This window comes from Equus caballus, chromosome 20 (genome assembly GCF_041296265.1).
Source record: "Equus caballus isolate H_3958 breed thoroughbred chromosome 20, TB-T2T, whole genome shotgun sequence".
Taxonomy (NCBI): Eukaryota; Metazoa; Chordata; class Mammalia; order Perissodactyla; family Equidae; genus Equus; species Equus caballus.
The window spans coordinates 49,486,497-49,507,172 of NC_091703.1; the positions used below are offsets into that span (position 1 = coordinate 49,486,497).

At 41.3% G+C, this 20,676-nt stretch overlaps 1 protein-coding gene across 24 annotated transcripts in view; it reads left to right on the forward strand.

The window, feature by feature from the left end:
* The first annotated feature begins 653 nt into the window (after positions 1-653).
* Positions 654-20,676, forward strand: part of ADGRF2 (adhesion G protein-coupled receptor F2) — a 39,934-nt gene continuing 19,911 nt past the window's right edge. For 10 of the 24 annotated variants that reach the window (XR_011429786.1, XR_011429783.1, XR_011429782.1 and 7 more), the window contains exons 1-4: positions 668-900; positions 14,853-14,953; positions 19,444-19,486; positions 20,194-20,345. Coding sequence is in view for 16 of the 24 variants with exons in the window: in XM_070244697.1 (XP_070100798.1) it covers positions 14,879-14,953; positions 19,444-19,486; positions 20,194-20,345 (270 nt within the window). In the remaining 8 variants the exon portion in view is untranslated. Of the gene's footprint in view, positions 901-10,111; positions 10,234-14,852; positions 14,954-19,443; positions 19,487-20,193; positions 20,346-20,676 lie in introns of all 24 variants that reach the window. The other 14 variants (XR_011429788.1, XR_011429787.1, XR_011429789.1 and 11 more) reach the window with 3 other exon arrangements.

The window sequence follows — 20,676 nt, forward strand, 5'->3', positions numbered from 1 at the left end:
CTAAAAAAAAAAAAAAATTATAAAGGAATTTTGAGTATTTCAAAGTTAGAAGGAAACCTCACTGTCCGTGTTGCCTTCTGAGAGCCCCTATCCTTGTGTCAGTCAGTAGAGGCTGAGTGATGCTGAAGTAACAAATAGCTCCAAAATTTCAGCAACTAAGAATAATAAGAGTGATTTTTTGTTCATGCCCATCACAGGTCAGTAGGGCCCTCTGCTAGTCACAGGGATGCAGGACAATGGAGTAGCTACCATTTTGAATTGCTGGTCACCAGGGCAGGACAACTTGCATGACCCCATCCAACCACAGGGAGGTTAGTAGTTGTAATGCTGCCTTGTGCCTGGAACTCGGGAAAACCAGAAACAATCAGGGAACCATACTCCATAATCCCAGTGGCCAGAAAGCCAACCAAAGACAGAGCTCCAAGCTTAGGCACTTGTGCTCTCCATATCCCATTATCTGGCATAGGTAGATATTCCTAGGAGTGTTAATAGCTATGGCCAAGTACCACAGATCCTGTGCCACCACTATAGCTTTGGATCCCTTGCCAAAAAGGGAAGCCTTTTCTTCTGTGAGAGTCTGTGTGTGTCACCTAGTGTGTGACTCATCCGTTCTCGGCACTCTGCCCCTCCCACTGCAGGAGCTACTCCCATGTAGGACTTGTCTATCAGGCTGCAAGGTCCCTGCATATGGAGCTGGCTGCCTGTGTCAGGGCAGGGCCAAGCCTGACTGCCTCAGCCTGGGGATCTGCCATTTGGGGCTAAATTGACTGCTCAGAGGTACAGGAGCCCAGCCCGAGGACTAGTGGCAAGATATGACAGAGGAAAGCTTCTGACACCTGCATCTCCAGCAGCCAGGGAGCAGGGCAAATTTGCTGGTGACTTTGTTGTTGGCTAGCCACAGTGAGTAGTCCCACATCCTCCTTCTCCTTCCAGAGATTTCCTCTGGAGAGGAAGCTCAGAGAAGAGCAGCCAATTATGATTCTACAGTTGTGAGGCTTGGTAATTTGGGGTTTGATTAATAACACAGACAATGAATAAGTGTTAAAGAGGAATTTGGTAACTTGGGGGCACTTTACATAACTGAATAAGAGCACTCGTCTGATATGAAAATATTCTTATTTTTATTTATTTCTCTCTACTCCACTGATCCCATGCAAATATCAGAGTCCAGGAAACTGGAATCTTTAAAAGAATTATTTTCTTTTTCTGATGACCTAAAAGCGATTAAGTGCAAATACAGAGGCTAATTAACTGTTCTTTGTCATTATTTTCCTTCATCAAACTACCTAATGTTTTATCTACAATTTTGACTTATAATCAAGGCATCATCTGTCTCCTTGAATACAGAGGAAGATTTTTACACCTTCACCAAAAAATACCCCTCCACTTCCAACGATTAACCTATGGCATTAAGAATTCTTGATCCTGGACATTATTTTCCTCAGATCAGACTTTCTCAAGAGGAATGTAAACTTTGGGGCGATTTCTCTTGGTTCATAAGCTTGTCTGCATGTGTCATTCTTTGCACTGGGGGAAAGGACTTCCAGACGTCCACATTTCCATTGTTTTTCATCCCACTCCTTAAAATATTGTTGTAATTGATGCTTCACTCGACTCCTTCCTTCTTCTGAAGGATTCCTTGTCAGTAGCGTGAGTTATGAAAGTTTAGTTTTGCTTGAAAATTTTTATCCTTTCCATTTTGACCAAGTATTTAAGAGGGAGGCTTGAGTTTGTCTCACATTATTTTTGCTATATTAAATTTCCTCTTTCATTGTTCATTCACATTCTTATAGTTTGAAAAATCGACTTATTTGTAGCTCAGAGAAATGATTTCAAGTAGATTTCTGGGCAAATGGTTAGCCTTAAAAGACTGCAAAGCCTTTGTTTTGTGTCTCTAGGGATTGGATCCTAGATCATACAGGCCTAAATCCCTTTTGGACAGTAGTTGTATAATACAGAGTTACAGCATCTTTGTCTATTTGCAAAATAAATGAAAATTTGTAAACCGAAACCAAGGTTCTTATGCAAAGAGAATGCAATCAGGGGACAGCTGCAAGCCTGATGATGGCTTGGTCTTTCTAAAATTGGACTTGGGAACAGGGGCACAGGGGTTGGGGGTAGATGCGGTTTGACCCTGGTCCACGTGATAATGGGGTGCAGTGTCTATAAATAGCATTTATAAACATGTCTAAAAAAGAATAATAGAGCAAACTAAATCAGTCTGCCTTTTATCATCTGCACGTTCTGGTGATGCCAGACCCTGTCAGTGACAAAATACTTCCCGCCACTGGAGCGATCACTCCCACCGCCACCTCCCCGTGCCTGCTTGGTTCTGCCCCTGCGTGGTGCAAGATTTGACTTAATTCACCAGTAGAAAAACAGTCTGCTTTAGAACAGAGGGGTTACTCCCACAAAACCATAGTTTAGCATGTGGTCTAGTTATCTTTAATCGTGTTATCACGGGAACTCATGGCTTCTGGTTTTTTAAAAAATATATTTCTCTTAACATAATCTCACTCTCTCAAGCCAATAAACTCTCTGGTTTTATTTAGCATTGAGGCTGTAGACTCTTATTGCCTCTGCATATTATTCCTGAGTCTTTTGATCACACTGAACAAGCTCCTAAGTCACATTACTTTAAACCCCTAAGGTGATTTTATAATAACGATGCTAGAGTACCTCATAGAGCCCATGGCATGAAATACAGAACCCCCAGTGTCACCAGAACTTTTTAGTCTTTGTTCTTCTTGGTGTATCTGCTTCATTTGGCCTTGTTCTTCTTTATGTAGCTGGGTTTTTCTCAATAATGTATTACTAGCACCTGGGGTTGTTCTCAATTTTGTATACTAATATCACCTAAGGAGTCTAAAAAACTCATACAAATTAAATATATTTAATAACAAAAACAAAAACTCTTTATATCAGAGCAGGCCTTACAAGTTGCTATGCATGAAGTAATGTATACTGATAAATACCTTTAATAAAGGTCACTTCTAGGCATAATGGTCCAGTTGTAGCAGGGCATACAGTTACTCCCTTACACATCTGGTCTTTAAAATTTCACTTTTCCATAAAGAAATTGTCTAAATCAGTTAGTAGGCTCTGGGTTACACCGCCCCCTACTATTGTGTTGCAGGAAATTCGATCTCAGTTTTGTCATTGAAGGGGCTGCCTCTGGACAAGGACCTGGCAAGAATTCTGAGTCTTAAGCAGTCTCAAAGTGTCTTGTAGCTGGAAGAGAGTGACACTGTCACTTCTGTGCAAGCTTGGGCATGGACATCTTTTGTGATAGTCCCTAAGGCTGTGGAATTCAGTGCTCCATGCACCCTGAGTCACCCACAGGAGGTCCTGTTACCTCCAGGGACATTGGATTGCCGATGACCAGGGAGTCTCTGTGCTTTGGGAGGATGGCATTGGTGAGAGAAAGCGGTAGATGCATAATGCTGATGCAGAATAGCTGAACCATGACATGTTTCCAGCTGGTTCTAAAAAGAAAATGGGGCTTCTTGCAGCAAGAACTGGAGTTTAGGAGAGAGAAAGACTCTGGAATGTCTGAAGGAATCAGAGCAGGAAGAGAGAGGAGGAAGAATGCATGAAGATAGAGAACCAGTTTCCCATGCCCCTGGAAGTTGCAGAGACTGACCCTGACCTGGACTGTCTTTGACCATTGAGAAAATAATTAGTGTGATCTCTGTGGACCCGACTACCAGAGAGGAGAGTAGGACACAGATGTTTCCATGTGGGCAAAGTAGGGCTGAGCACTGAGGCCCAAAGACCAGCAGAAGCTAGCGTGGCTGGCGGCTTATCCTTGCACGCCTCTCTCTCATGCCAGGCTATCATCCTCGGGGAGAAAAGAAGAGAGAAAGAAGGAACAGATGCTCAGTTGATTGAAAGAGACATGCTTTAAACTGAAAGTCAATGAGTTTACCTTATGGGCAAATTTTCCAGCATTGGTTCAGATAAGGGCTCCTAGTGCTGATTAAATTCAGTTAGAGTGCAAAAACCAGTTACATCTGTGCCTACCCAGTTTCATGACTGTAAAATGTCTACTGCTACACACAGTCATCACGATCGTTGTGTACTTGTCATAGATTTAGACTTAGAGTACTGACTCTTCCTCAACTGATTTATCCAGAAGGCCTTGCTTCCCTCCAAAACGCTGGCTATGCCTCTGAGATGCTCTGTCTCTTTCCGAGCCCTCTGTCTTAGTTCTCTGTGGCTGCTGTCCTCTTTCTGGGGTCTCACTCCATCAAAGCCGTTTCAAAACTTATTTGGCGCAAAAGTCTCTTCCTGCCCAAGGACCAAAATGTAAACAAATCACCCTTTGAATAGAAACATTGATGCCTTGATCATTTACTCATTCATTTAATTATCCAGAATGAGAGTAAAATAACAGTATGTTTACCGCTCAGAGATCTTCAGTAAAAGAAGTTTGAAAAGATGCATTCAAGCAGGAAGTAAAGTGAATATAGAGAAAAGGAATGTAACACAAGAAAGAATGTGAAATGTAAGGAACCAAGGAGGAAAAGTGTCTTTTTCCAATCCGTAGAACTGAACAGGAGGGCAGTATTCATTCAGGTTTAAGAGTTAGATGGTTCCTTGTTTTCATATTGTTTGTTTTATTTTTGAAGATCTACTTTGGAACATTTTCCTCTTTATGTTTTATATTTAAAAAATAATTATTCATGACTCTTCCATATGTATGAGTTATGAATAATTATTTTCATATATATATAATATAAATAAGAGACTACCAACTGTCAAATGAGATGGAGCTAAAGTTCACAAAAAAAATCGTGAAACTATTTCAAGAGTAATCTGAAACTCCAACTCGTGATTTAATTAAAAAATATCTCTAGTTGAGTGGGTATATATATTTTAATGTCATTAATAAGGTACTGAGTCAAGAGGGCCACATTTTTAATCTCTTGATTGCCATGCTGGTCCCAGCAGGGATGCTATTTAAAATTTCTCACTTTAATATTCTCATTTTGTGAAAAGGCAATAGAATTATTACTCATCAATGAGCATAATTATGAGGATTTATACTATATATTCAAATTTCATGCTTTTAGAGACATCCGTAGTTCAGAAATCATTCTTAAGCGATGAAACTGTTACATATTTTTATCTTATAACAGTTGCTTATAACTATTAGACATTTTCCTGCTGGGCTGTTTCAGTTCTGAGTCTTCACTCATGTGAATGATGAAATTCTGGGCTGGCTGTTGCAGAAGTGTGAAGTGTGTTGGCCCAATGTTCTGTGATCATGATAATAACATGACTTCCATAGATAAAAAAGATTCTGAAGTCTATTGAAATCTGAATGATGGTAGACATGCTTCAGGAGAAAACTTGCATTAATGGAAATACGGTGCTTAATCTTGAGACTAATTTTTCCAGCTATATGCTGCGTAAATATCAGCCAACTCTCTCACTTATTTCTTTCCATTTGCAGACTTCCTTCTCCTTCTGTATTTATTTCCTTTCTTGATCAATGTCATCAAAATTCACCCAGATGCTTACTCTAGAAAGGTCAACATCATCTTTTTCTTTGCCGCTTTTCACATGTGCTTTCTTTCCTAAACTTTTGCTTACTCTTCCAAACCTAACTTTTAATAGTATTTTCCTTTTCACCCCTTCTGCTTGCCTGTTTGGTCACGATGTCTTTTGAATCCATGACCTCACCATGCCCATGCCTCTGGTCCTTGTTAGTGTTCACCTGGACTAAGGAGCACTGCCTTCCTGGCTCTCGTCTCTGCCTTCTAACCTACCCTCTCCATTCTTGGCTGAATCATCTTTCTAAAAGGAAATCTGAGCCTGCCATTAAAGGATATGTTGGCTTCTCATCATCTAGGGAAGAATCCCATTGCTTTATAGTGGCACAGAACACTCCTCACCTTGCCATCAAGATACCTTTATCTGAGGAGCTACATAGTTCAAGTTCCTATCACATACCTGATGCTCCAATTTCGTGACCTTCCCAGTTATCCCTGAACATGCCTGGCTGTTTCATACTTCTGGCTTTGGATCTGCTGTTCCTCTGCCTGGAATATTGTTCTTCCTGCCTCCTGGCAAGATCCACACCTAATGCCACCTTGTTTGCGATGTTCCCTCAGTTTCTAAAATATATTTTGCATACCTCAAGGAGGATGCCTATGGCATTAATTTATACCATTTATATTTTCTGTCTTCCTTAACTAGATTGTAGGTTCCTGAAGAGCCAGAACATGTTTTATTTGTTTTCATACCCATCTCTGGAGCCTAAATTTTGCTTAAATGAAACAGACCAAGGGTAAACATTTTCTGAATGAATGAATGAAGAAATGAGGTCCAAAGGAGTTAAGTATCTTGCTAAATTTCATAAAACAGATCATGAAAGAATTGGGGGGAAACACAGATCCTTTGACTTTCAACTTATTTTATGCTCTTCCTACCACAACATTAAAAAGTTTATTTTTTCTAATTATAAATCTAATTATTTGTAGAAAACGTAGAATATGGAAAGAAGAGTATGTGGAAAATTACTGTCTTTTTGTTTGTAGTTGCTAGCGTTCTGGTGTCTTTTCAGTGTTTTATGTTTCCTTTTAAAAAAATAGCATTTAGAAATTAGAAAAACCTTGAGTACAAATATGAGAATAATAAATCATCCACATTCCCACCTCCAGAATGACCTGCTGTTAACATATTGCCATTTGGTTCCAGTCTGTTGCTTACTCCCTCCTTTTTAAACTACTCTTTTGTTTTAGTAGAAATAATTATATGCTTATTATAAAAGAATTCAAAGAGAGGAGAAAATTTAAAGGATAAAACTAAAAGAAACCAACTCCCATTCTGCTACCTACAAACGACCGTTGCTAATGATTAAATATTATTCCAGATATTTTTCTGTGTATACGTGTCATATATAAGAACATGATAGATAGGTTAATAGATACAAAGAAAAGCAGAAAGTAATTCATTTATGAAGAGGCAATTATGCTGTATTTCCTATTTTTAAGTGAAATTACTAAATTTAATCTTATTTAAATGAAATAAAAATAAAGAAACCTCTAAATTTCAAGGAAATGCTCTTGTGTCATATCTGAGGACAATTTTTTATTTTTGGTTGTGCTTTGTGTGTGCTCTTCTTTGGGGCTGCCCTTATGCTTACTTTGGATTCTCTTTGTCTGTCTTCCATTTCTGTTACCTTCTCTCTATTTGCATTTCTTTGTCTTTATCAGCATTTCTACTTGATTATCTCAGGTCTTTCCTTTATCATATTACTTTACTTTTTATTATTGCTATTTTTTGTTGTCTGACGTTCCTAATTTATGAATTTCTTGATATTATGTTAATCTTTGGGGTTTTATCTTAATGTGTTGTATCATTTCTTTTTGAAGCTCATGTGTAATAAAAAAATCATGTCATATTAATTTGTTTTATAGCTTGAAGTAATTGTGTGTGTTTGGGTGAGTGTGTGTGTGAGAGAGAGATTATCTTTTATGTTGAGAGAGATCTTTTATGACCATCTTTCATAAGCTTGTTCTTTGTGTTTTTCTTCAAAACGTTTCTCCATAATATGTTTGTGATGTTTTAATGCATTTCCTTTTATCTTGCTCATGCTTAAATTGCTCTGATACACAGCAGGTGACTTCTTGCCTCTCCTAACTCCATGTGTGACATTACTTCATTTTTTGCCACAATATGGCTCGAGGTGTGGGTGGTTTGTGCTCTGTTCACTTTTCTGCGGTCTAAGGGAATGGTGGGAGGAGGAGCTCAGTGGCAGCCCTTATTCCCTGTGTGTCAGGTAAGTTCCTGGCTAGAAATAGCCAGCATTCATGAAAGGATTTACCTGAAAAACATCTAGCTGAAAAGAACAAACTGAAGAGAATTTAATAAAGAGTTTCTTTATAGAGGTGCAGGCAGGGCTAAGGGAAGAACCAGAGGACCCATAGCAGTCTCTCCCTAGATCTCACGAGGCAAGAGGAGGGAATTCTGGGAGCCTGGTGGGCACTGCAGCCTGGAAGAGAGAATGCCCAACAGGAAACGCAGTCAGAGGAGAGCAGTCACTACTAGGATTGTGACAACAGAGGGAGAGAAAAAGGGGAATCTGTCCCCAAAACTCCCTATTCTCTCACCTTCTAATTTCCTGATGATGACTTCCATCGGAAGAATCCAAGTGAAAGCCAGAGGCAAGACAGTCTGCAGAAGTCAGCTACTTGGGGCAGAGAGTAGAATGTAGAAGGACAGAGAATAAGTCTGGTGGGGGGTGGGGTGCAACTGAAGAGCCACCTGCCCACCTGGGCTCAGTTCTCTGTTACCGAGATTTTGTTAAATGCCCTGTACCAGAATTGACTCCATTTTCCTGATGGTCCACACCAATAGCAGATGTTGTTGGGCTCTGGAGTGTTTCTCTGACTCCGCGGATAGCTCTGGAGTCTTCATGTCCGTCAGTCAGTCTCACTGTTCCTTTCCCCATTTACAGAGTATCCCCAACATCCAATTGAAAAATTCTCCAGTTAGAAAAGGAAAAACAAAAGGATTCTCACATTTTGTTTCTCTCTAGATTTCTGGTATCGATGAGATTTCTGAAGATTTCTTTTCTACTCTATAGTTTGACTAAAAGGAGAGGAGAAAAGGAGGATAAAGGTTAGGAGCTGCGCTCTGCGTCTACAGTCTGCTCGGCTTCAACAAGTTCAATTTCTTTCCTTTAAGAATTTTTGAAGTTATTCTCTTAAGTCCTCCCCCTTTACTCATTTTGTTGAAATTTGTGAAGTTTTTGCTGATTTTCAATATTTTGTTAGTGTTGGGGGAACATTCTATGATTCATTTCCAATCAGGCATCTTAACTGAGAAATCCCACTAGTGTTTTTCTATGGATGTACATCTTATACAGAGAGCATCTTATTGACCAATTTTCCCATTAATATTATCAAATTATATTATATACTATGATACTACTATGTCGTATTAATATATTATCAAACTTCTTCAGAAATTTTGTTTTTAATGTTTGCATAATATTCCTTCATCATAATTTATCATATTTTACTATCTGCTTTATTCTTGTTTGACATTTATACCGTTTCCACATTCTGTTTTTGCTACTGTACATACAAGCGCCATCAGCAAACTTGCATATCATGCTTTTTTCAGCATTTCAGGTTATTTTTGTGTAATAGAGTCTCAGAGGTGCTGCAGCGCAACAATAATTTGGGTTTACCTGATTTCGTAGCATTCCTGTCCAATTTTGCATACTTTCAGAATCTCTTTAATTTATCCTGGCAACCTCTGACTGTCAGATCACATTTTCTCTTTGGTTTTGTGGTGACTCATGAGGTAGGTGAGTCTCGGGGCACACCTTTCCCAAGCGCCCGACATGGATGCCATCCGCACATGTTCCTCCCTGCTTACTGTTTACCTCTCGGGTATGAGTAATCAGCCATTACTCAGCTTTGCATGAAACCTGCAGGCAGAGAGAGGAAAGTATCCAATTCAAAAGAGGTTCAGAGAACTGACCGAGGCTCAGGGGAACCAATGAAAATGACTTAGAGTTTAAAAAACTGCACTTCTGGAGAAAACTAAGGGCTTGCCTAAATGTATGGGTAGGTGTTTCTGTGGGTGTGGTTTGGGGCAGAGAGAGTCATCCTTTGCTCCCAAGAATTTGGCCCATTGACTTGGGTGCCTTTGCTTCCTACCGTTGGAGAGGTTCCCTCCAGAAAATCCCTGTTAAAATGTACACTCACCCGGGAAGACTAAAGCACAAAACCATTAGTATTCATTTTCACATGACTGGTTGTCAGCTTATCTGATTAGTTAGCTATTCCTTCTTGGCAGTCAGAGGAATTCTAGAAGTCTAAGACTCAAGAAGGGTGGCCCTTGATGTGGGAAAGTCTGCTTCAGGGGAGAGGGGCTTTGTCCAAAGAGGGAGATACTAGACTGGAGCCAAAAGTGGGACCCTGAGCGCAGCATGGGAGATGACACAGGATAAAGACAGAAGGGATTCTGAAGGCAGTTCTACTCAGTTTGTAAATTTCTTTAAGGTCATTTAAACCTAGATCTCTCTCTCTCTCTCTCTCTCTCTCTCTATGTATATATATATATATATATATATTTTTTTTTTTTCTAGAGATGGTCATCAGCCTTTTTACATCTCCAACGCGGATAGGGACAGAATGATGTAGTTAAAAGAGCCCTGTATCAGGAGTCAGAAGAGTCTAGTTCTTCCAATAACGTGAGGTGTGACCTTGGGTAAGCCACTTACTCTCTGGACAACGTTCTCTTTGATAAAAAAGGCAAAATGATAACTTCTCTGCCTAACTCATAACATTTTTATGATGTCAAGGTGAAGGTTATATGTGAAAATGTTCTGGAAGAAATAATCCCATTCAAAGATCACCTATTTGTTATTTCAGAAAAGCCACAGGACATACTGGGAAAAAAATCACAGACCTGGATTAAAATCTCAAACACGTCACTTAGTACCTGTGAGGTTGGTCAGGGTCAACTTTTAGACCCTCAATTTTGGAAAATTGTGGAAGTCACTTCACAATTGATGGCATTACAAGCGCTAGTGTAGACATAGCACCAGACACAGAGTAAGCAGACGGTGACTGTTTTATTCTCCTCTTCCCTTCCATAATGTCTGCATTCAGGCAGGAGGGATGCGATTGGCTACTGACTAGAGACGAAACAGTGGGATGGCTAAATGATGCTATGGAAGCATCCACCCCTGAGATCATCTGAAGTGTATTCCCACAGTCTGTCTGGGAACTTCAATCGCATTTTGTGGATCTCACTGGAAGCCTCAGCAAATCTCTATAAAACCTAATTATGCAAGTAGCAGCCGCAGACTGTCAGCTGACAAAGCTGGCGGTTGAAATACTCCTGGGTGGCTGATAAAGTTCTGTCTGGAGTTCTGTTTTCCTCTGTGGTTGCTGTGATTGCTATTCCACTACCTTCTTTTTTTCCTAATCAAGATTTAAGAGTTAAAGTTGTAGAGCTTTTTAGCAAAACCACCCTATAAAATTGCTCTGGTCTCTATCACTTGTGTGTGCGAGTGTATGTTTAAATCAAGCAAATGTTTGTTTCTGATGGGGCCATATACAGAACATGTCCCAGCATGCAGCTGCCGTGTTTTCTTTCTGCCCACTTTGTCTTTCATCAGTGAGCTGTGCCTGCTGCTGGTCAACCATATGACATTTGGGTGGAGGAATTCTAATAGAGATAGGAAGAGAGATTTCGAAATAAAATTGTGAACAAAGGTGAGAATTGTTTTGTGGAGTCTGGAACTTTGGAATGCTTCCTGTCATGTCTTTTTGACTAGCTTTGACTCTGAGAGTCTGCAGATCTCTAGGGAGCAAACCCCATCCAACTCACCAACCCCTTTGCGGTGCTTCAGAGACCCCATTAGACTGTGACTTCCCGGAGGTGTGAGGAAACAGGGAAAGAAGTCATCCTGGTGGCGGTTTAATTTCTAGCTATTAGGACATGGCTTGGAAACGAGGAGCTCATTGTATGTTCGTTGAATAAACACATAGATTAACATCTTAAGCACCTTTTTGAGATTTGGGAAGCAGACAACAGAGAATGGGAAAACATTCTGGGATGGAGGGTTGGAAATATTATCTCTTTGCAGATCTAGTCACTGTACTGGAATACTTCACCGTTCTTTTATTTCTTTTTATGAGGGAGGAGGCATTTTCTTAATTAAGAAAAAAATGCCAAGACTTTGTATTTGGCACATTTTACTTGGTGAAATTTTGGTGCGGATGTAATGGCTTCATGTTTTTCTGGTGTGAATCACATGCGGTGACTGTTTTTTCAGGTTGCATGTTCTTGGGAGATAAGCCTTTTCTGAAATGAATGTTTGTAGTGAAATTTTTGGCTTGGGTTATGTGAAATCAGCATTTCCAGAGTTGCGCTCCAGCTACCCCTGAATTTCAGAAAGGAGTGGGGCTGAGCTGGGGGAAGGAGGTCTGAACCCTCAGGGACCTGTGGCTTTTCAAAAGAAAATGAGGAAGGAGACTGAGGCGGGTGGATGAGGGGGTGGGTGGTTAAAAGACTGGATTCGTGCTACTATTTTGCCACTAAACTGTTTGGCTGCTTCTAGACTTTCTGCTTTCACGGAACTGGAAAAAGAGCAAATGACTATGGCTTCATAGCAACAAATCTGGAAGAAAAGTGATTTTACTTAAGTCCAGATTAAAACACGCCACTTTATTTAGAGAGCAATGAGTTTTATAAGTGAAATACAAGAAAAGCCAACTTGAGAAAAATGTTCCTTCTAGTTAAATGCATTGAGAAAAAGCTTGGAGAAAGACAGCACTCCAGCGTTGTGGTCCTCAGTTCTTCCACGACCAGACAGCCCTGACCATAAAGAAGGTGTTAGAAAATGCTGGGCTCCAGGTAGCAGCATAACGGTCAAAAGGGCCAAATTGCAAAGTCTAGTGAAGGTCATTGCCACGTAAAACACAAAGTCCTCACTTTGCCGTACATAGAAACATAATTTTAGTAATAATCAAAAAGCATTTTGGTAAGAATTAAAACATAACTATATTTAAAATTTAAAACAAAATGACAATAAAATAAAGAAAGGATTTTTTCAATACAGCGCCTTAAAATATTAAGCAAACAGAATAGTTTTCATCTTGATTTGATGAGCTCATTTAATCATTCGACTCCTCCCTCATTCCTTTTTAAAAAATCTATTTGAGGGGGGCTGGCCCCTTGGCCGAGTGGTTAAGTTCGCGCGCTCCGCTGCTGGCGGCCCAGTGTTTCGTTAGTTCGAATCCTGGGCGCGGACATGGCACTGCTCATCAGACCACGCTGAGGCAGCGTCCCACATGCCACAACTAGAAGAACCCACAACGAAGAATACACAACTATGTACCGGGGGGCGTTGGGGAGAAAAAGGAAAAAATAAAATCTTTAAAAAAAAAAAATCTATTTGAGGGGCTGAGTTGGTGGTGTGGCTGTAAAGTTTGTGTGTTCTGCTTCAGCGGCCCAGGGTTTGCTGGTTCAGATCCTGGACGCAGACCTACTCACCGCTTATCAAGCCATTCTGTGGCAGGTGTCCCACATATAAAGTTGAGGAAGATGGGCACAGATGTTAGCTCAGAGCCAATCTTCCTCAGCAAAAAAGAGGAGGATTGGTAGCAGATGTTAGCTCAGGGCTAATCTTCCTCAAAAAAAAAAAAATCTATTTGAGGGCCAGCCCTGGTGGCCTAGTGGTTAAGTTCAGTGCACTCCACTCCGGCAGCCTGGGTTCGGTTCCCGGAGGGTGGACGTATCCTACTAGTTTATCAGTGGCCGCACTGTGATGGTGACTCATGTACAAAGCAGAGGATTTTATTTTGCAACAGATTTTAGTTCAGGGCAAATCTTCCTCAGCAAAAAAAATAAGAAAAATAAGAAAAAATTAAAAAAATCTATTTAAGTGTCTGGGCTGAGTAGTGCTAACTCTATGAACGTTTGTTATCTTGTGTCATTCTTTAATCATTTTTAAAACTAGTTTTAGTTAAGAGAAACAACATTCTGTATGTTGAGAATTTTAATATAAAATTAATGTGATTCAGAGAAACATGGACTTATGCTCAAATTTTATGAGAATTATGTCAACAAATTCATCAGTGGTTTTAATTTTTTCCAAACATGACTACAATTTACTTGAAATTGTGCATCCATTTGTGTTGCTGCTAAATACATTTAAAAGTGATGAGTAACAAAGTGACCCCTTTGCTAAAAACTATGGACCTTCAGAAAACTGCATTAACATGCTGAAACAGGCAATGCAAAACATTTTAAATAAACTTTGGATTTCAGTGGAATTTCAGCTAGGTAAGTATTTCAGTGCAGGAAACATAATTAAAGAACGCATCTTTGCCTCGTCTTTAAAATAATGGCATTGTTTGCTATAGAATTATGCATAGTTGGGATAAAGGCTGTTTCTTTTTGGCTAAACATGATCAAATAGCAAACGTTAACCAATTGCCAAAGCTCCCGGCCTTTGTTGATGACGTCCAAACCTTCTGAATCCTTCTATCTAAAAGCAAAGAAACAACAAAAACCTTTCAAACAGGATTTCACGCAGGATGAAAGGTATTAAAATTTAATATTAAACATTTCACTTAGGTGAGTCCCCTATGGAGCATAGACCCTGAAGCAAATCGTCAGTCCTTCCCGACCTCTTCCCTCCCTCTCTCCTTTCCTCTTCCTTTATTGAGTGTATTTGGTGCCCACCGTGTGTCTAGCACTATTCTAGGTGGCAAGGAATCATCTTAGTTTTGACATCAGTTTTGGCAGAAATAACAGTAACAGGCTATATCTAAGATCAGTTTTGAAGAAGTTTCTACCTACCAATGAAAATGCAACTCCAAACTCGGGTGGGAATGAGGGATAATAGACCAAACCTGGTGCTTACTCTCCTTCAAAAGATATTTCTAGGCTGACTTGGCACATAGGAACCCCAGCTTGCCTTCCACTGTAACCACCCACACGTTTCTCAACCCTGCCCGGCCCAGAGAGTGAACCATCTCTCCCGCTGCCCAAACACGGGCTGTTATTTATCACACCCCAGCAGGCAGCTTCCTTTGGAGGGACTCCCACATTAGGTGTCATGTGCAAGCCATAGCAGAAGCGGAGGTTATCAGAGCAATTACCTGCGCCTCCCAGCGCCGGCGGGCGCTCACACCTGCAGCCTCCTGGTGAAATTGATGGGAGACCTCAGCGACGCCACCTCTGGGGCAGAGAAGTCTGAGGAGACAGCACCAAGGACAGAACCCAGTCTCCTAAGCCAACTGGGTCTGCAGTAGCATGAACTTTGAAAGCTTCAGATAGGAGACATTTTGTCTTTTCATTTATTTTTGTAGAAGCCAGAAAGGCAGCCGTGTGGAAGATGATGACTCATACGCTTTTGCTGTACTGCTTAGTGTTTCTTTTGCCCACAGAGTCCTGCAGGGCATTATGCCAGGTAAGAAAAGGGAGGTGGGAGGATGAACTCTTGGGGAGAGCAGGTGGAAAATAAAACCCATCAGTCAGACAGCTCTCAGTTATCTGAGCTGCAGTGTAGGGAGAAGGTAGTAGTTGGTAGAATGGTCCAGCCAGAGGAAACTGCAACCTCAGGTGCCCAAACCCATTTTAGCCAATAGCTGCCAACTATTTTCCCATCAACTTTTTCTCCAAGTTCCTGAGATGCCATGAGTTCAAATGATTTAAGGGTGATAAGCTCTTCTTTCCACATCCATTGACGGTGAAGCTTTCAGTTGCTTGTAATCAGGGCAGTGCCACTTCCTTAGGGGCACTTGAAAATGTGGAGGTGGTGATGCGTGTCACAACGACTGGGAGATATTTAATGGCATTTAGTGGGCAGGACCAAGGAATGGTCTGGCACAATGAAGCGTTGTCCCACCAAAATGGTACCTCCATTGAGAAACTTGATAGTGAACACCATGGGTGGGCTGGAAGGAACAATGAGTGACTCAGATAGTCAATGGTTAATCAAGGTCTAACTGGGGTGGAGTCTGTAGCAATGTATTATTTGTGGGGCAGTGAGTCCTATGGCTCTCTCTGGAATATTTTTCCTCATACCATAAGTCATTTTAATTTCCCTATTAGTTACTTATTTAAAATTAGGTATACAGAATTATTGAGAGAGGGAAGGACATAAAAGTATTTTGAGATTCCTGGGATGAGAGGATTATTATTTGACCACAAGATCTGGAGGGGAGCTTTGAGATCAACTGGTGAAGCCCCATTCCCTCTTTTCTAGATAGTGAAACTGAGGCCCACAGTGTGGAATGAGATTCACTTGAGGTTACATACCTACTCAGCTACAGGGCCAAGTCCAGGACCCCTGTCTTCAGATCCTCTGTTCTTGCTCTTTCCATTTTAATATGTGCCTTCTTAACAAGAGCCTCCTTATGAAAGAATGACTTTGGAAATTCTTTCCAGGAGTTTCGAAATGACATTCACTTTACCCTCTAAGTAGTTTGCCCCTAGATGGGAATTTTCTCCATGACTGCCCTTCTCTCCGACACTGGGAGAGATTTGAGACTCCTCCAGAAAGAACCTGTCCGGGAGGTAGCCCAACCCCACAGCTTGGTACTGTTTCCTCTCTTCGTTTTTTCATCCACATTTTCCCACAAGACAGGACTTGGTGAGGAGGCAGAGCTTGGGAGGTTGGCTTTGTTTTCTTGATAATTGGGATAACCTTACCAGGAACTTTCCATTCTTTTCTTCTCAATTTGCACAGTGCCGGACGCTGAGCTTCCGGCCACCCCGCTCCTGACCCGCCCACTCCCTCAGGCAGCTCTGCAGGTTTAGCAGGTCACTGGTTTGCATGTGTCTTTTTCACAGTATTAGGCTGAGGATTGTTGGCATCTGAAGCTAAAGTGGCCCATAGAGGATGCCACCCTAGAAATGAAATGACCAGAAGGAGTTGTATGTGGTTGTGCTTTGGCAGATTATCTGGGAAGAAGTGAATCAAGTCCTTCACTTAAGAAGGCAGAGTTTCCAGAATTCCTAGTAAATAGCATACCATGGCCTTCTGCCCACATATCTGATTAATATAATGTGACTTCACTGGAGTCTGTTTAATGGGCCAAGAATTGTCCGGAGTTGTCCACTTTTAAGTGCTTTATTGTGATGTCTAGGAGACCGTGGCCCTATCAAGATGTGATTAGGTCATCTTGAGATGCTTATGCTTCCATACAACCTCTTCTGCCTTCTCCACTTGGACGTGGGCTGGCTTGGTGGCAAGAGAAGTGTTGCAGGAGTTAGGAGAGCTGAATTCTAGTCCCCGCTCTAAGATGAACTCCCAGCATGGCCTTGTGAAGTCACCTCATCTATCTTAACTCAGTTTCCTTATCTGTGAAATAAGGGGGTTGGACTGGTTGATCTATAAGGTCTTCCGAAACTCTAGAAATTTTATTATAGCGTTCTTGTTCAGCGGAAGGCCTTTAACTCTTCCATGGATATAATAAGCCTTGACTCTCTTGATTGTGAAATGCGATGTCGTCTTACATCGGGACTTCGAAGGATATTGTGTTCCACGAACCCTCAGTGTTATCTTCTTCACCTTGGACAGATCCCAACTGCTCAGCTCAGATTCTCCATGAATTCTCATTTGGTAGAGAAAATGGAAGATTTAGCCTTGTTTCTTGATAGCATAGAGAGAAACAGTATTGTGAAGGAGAAAGGGACGTGAATTCCATTTGTTAGTCACACAGCTGAGTCACTGAATTTCCAGTTCCTTCCCCAAAGGTTTAGATTTTGGAATGCAAGTGGAGTAATTGTACCAAGGCTCTTCTCAGCCACTAGAAAGTGAACTTCCGGTGCAGAAATGGGCAGATTCAGCAACTGCCACCCCCCTACATCAGTGTATACATGCATGCTAATATGTATATACACATACATATACATATGTACAAGACATAGAACTAGCTACTTGGTTATAAATAAGCACAGTACACAATCCATGTTCTTAAGGAACTTATAATATAATTGAGAAAATAATGGGCATATATAAAAAAGGTTAGATAGCAAGATAACAGGTCAGGTGGGTATATGCCAAGCATTGAATGAGTGGTACAGTGGTTGGATAATAAATCCTACAGGAGCCAGATAGGAAAAGATGTATCATTTAGAACTGGATCAGGCAAAATTTCTTGGAAGAGGTGAACTTGAGCTTTGTATGTAATAGACATTCAGTAAATTCATGTTCAGAGAATAATGATAGTTAAATCTTAAATATCACTGACAATATTCCAGGCCTTGTTCTAAGTGTTTTCCGTAGATGATCTCATTTATTCCTCATAAAAATGTTCTAAGGTATCATACAATTATAAGATGATAGTTCCTCCCGTACTTTGTTGGTGAGGAAACTGAGGCTCAGAGAGTTGAACTTTCCCAAGATCTCAAGTGGCAGTGTTGGGATTTGAACCCCAGCCATCTGCTCCCAGAGAGCACCCCTTGTCCGCAATGTGACACTGCTCCTCAGTGAAGAGTCCAGTATGATATAGATGAGGGGATAGAGAGGGGCTTCTAATCAGGAGAGATGGGAATGCTCATGATAGCAGGAAGCCAGGTTTGGGGGGTGCTCCCTTAAAGAAAAAGAATACAAGGGTCTGGCCCAGTGGCATTGTGGTTAAGTTCATGTGCTCTGCTTTGGTGGCCCAGGGTTCGCAGATCCAAATCCCAGGCACAGGCCTACACACCACTCATCAAACCATGGGTTGGTAGCATCCCACATATAAGATAGAGGAAGATTGGTACAGATACCAGCTCAGGGCCAATCTTCCTCACCAAAAAAAAAAGGAAGAAAAAAAAGAAAAAGAATACAAAATTGTGAAGATAAAAATTAAGGGAAAACTGAATATCTACTTAGAATGAGAAAAGTAATCACAACAAATTTCAAATTTAGAAATGCTGAAGAGTGTTACATTCAATAACTACGCAGCATTATTCAGTAATAAATTCAGTAAATAACAATATTTTTATTAATGAACTACCCACAGTTTTTCCCTACATTTTTGGCTGCATATTTGCATGACAATAATTTTTGTAATATTTTTTTCTATAGAGAGAATAGAAAGATTATTTGGTCTTTCTTCTAACATTGCTGATAAAATTTGTCTTTTATTATTGCTAATTTAGAAAAATATCTTTCAGCTTCTCAGTTCATTATTAGTAATGCCATGTAAATACGTAAGACTAGTGTCAAGTTTTGGAAAACCTCTAACAGGTTTAAGCTGCAAGGTATCCATGACATTTAGGATTCTCTTGTTCTGTGGCAGATTGTAATACTCTTGGAATTAATGCCACTTATGTGTTGATGTCCTTGTTGTAATGAGGAAATGACTGCAAATTACATAAATATATCCTATTAAAGCCAAACTAAATGTATCCTCAACTGAACTTCTACTTGTGCTGTTTCCATTAATAGCTACAGCCTCTCTGGTGCTTTCCAAAATGAGGGAGAGCTTGAAGGAGGGGGAGTTGGTGAGGCAAAAAATAAAGGTCTGAACAGATGGCAGTTAAACTATTTTGCTTTTGAAAATTTAATAAAACATGATCCTGTGAAAACATTGCTAGACTCTCAGGGCTTTGCAGGGGCCCGTACAAGCAAGGGATTCTGAAGCTCAACCTTTGTGAACCTCCCTGTAAGTCCACCTCTTCTCCTGCTGTGTTTCCTGGATAGAACGTAGGTCATTTTTACTGGTCTGGAAGGAGGGCTCCTGCTGAGTACCAGCAGGAGAGGAAGCTGTCCATGCGGAAGGGGAAATGGGGCCATGGGGCCATGGGGCCATGCTTCGTGGTCGTAGCTTTTGGTGGGGTTCTGGGCTCAGAGCTGATTCGGAGGTGGTTGTCAGTGACTGTTGGTGTGGTTGTCTGTGACTGAAGTGAATTGCTGAGCTGGCATATCCACTGATTTTGATGTGCATTTTGATTTTCCCTTTCTAGGCTGCCAGCAAAAACAAGGAGAAGGTGTCTGCCAGGCCACACGGTACGTTGGCAGCAGCGACTGATCAAGTGGAAGTCTTACTGTTCACCTACTGCAACAGAGAGCCGTTCTCAGCCCTCTGTCTTATGGCGTGGCAGAAGGGACTCCTCGGTGGCTTGCATTTGGACTCTTTTGTAATTTTTCTCCTATTCAGTTGTGCTTTTGACTCTTGCTCCCCTCTCCTTCCTGCATGCTCTGCTCCATCCTGGCCTGAGGATTCTTTGCCGTAAATCCTTTGGATTGAGCCAACTCAGACTGCAGTGGAGGCTAGAACAGGGCTGGGAGAAGTCCTTGATGACACAGTGCTGGAGCTGGGAGGTTTCTGAGGGAGCATCGGGGGCGGTGGCTTCCAAGCTGTCCTCTGGGGAGCTGTCGGCATCTCAGGAGGTACCCAGGGGGTTGCCGTGGGCTTCCTGTGAGAACGTACCCAACTATGGGCTTTCCCCTCTCACTTCAGCTGGGACAGTTCCACTTTTGTCTGTTTGATACATTTGAGCTAAGGATGAGATTTTTTTTGAAACCATAGGAGCTTGTCACTGAAATATACGACGATCACTGATCTGTTTCAATCTTCCTCCACTTTACAAAGAAAAGACACCTGATGTCCACAGGATTTGTGAACCTTCACTGTGCTGACACCTTGGTGACTGGAGGGGGTAGCCCAGAGCCCAGACCTCTCCATCTCATGCTGACGCCTTCTATTTTCGCAGGTGTATGCGATGGTGTCTGTGTGGACAATTCCCGCTGCACTCAACCCTGCCCTCCAGACACTCAGGGAAATATGGGGTTTTCATGCAGGCAAAAGAAATGGCACATGATCACAGACACCTGCCGGACTCTTACTGCCTTCAACATCTTTGAGGTAACATCCATTTTGTCACGTGCAAAGTGGAGTCCCCAATTAGCAATGCATATTGCGCTCAATAAGAGAGGGAAGGCCTGAGGCCAGGTGGAAGGTAAGCACATGAATATGTACATGAATACATAATCACCTACCTGTCCTCTTTCTGTGTGATAATGGACTTCACTTTGGGCATCCAGGAGTCTGTGCTCCAGTCTCCCGCATCCTTTCATGGCACAAAGGAACCTGCTTATTTAGGTCAGAGCTAGAAGAACTGTCTAGAGTTATCATGACCCACTTCTCCAACTTCACTCTTAGCTTTAATACCCTAAAGCCTCCATACTCAACGTGT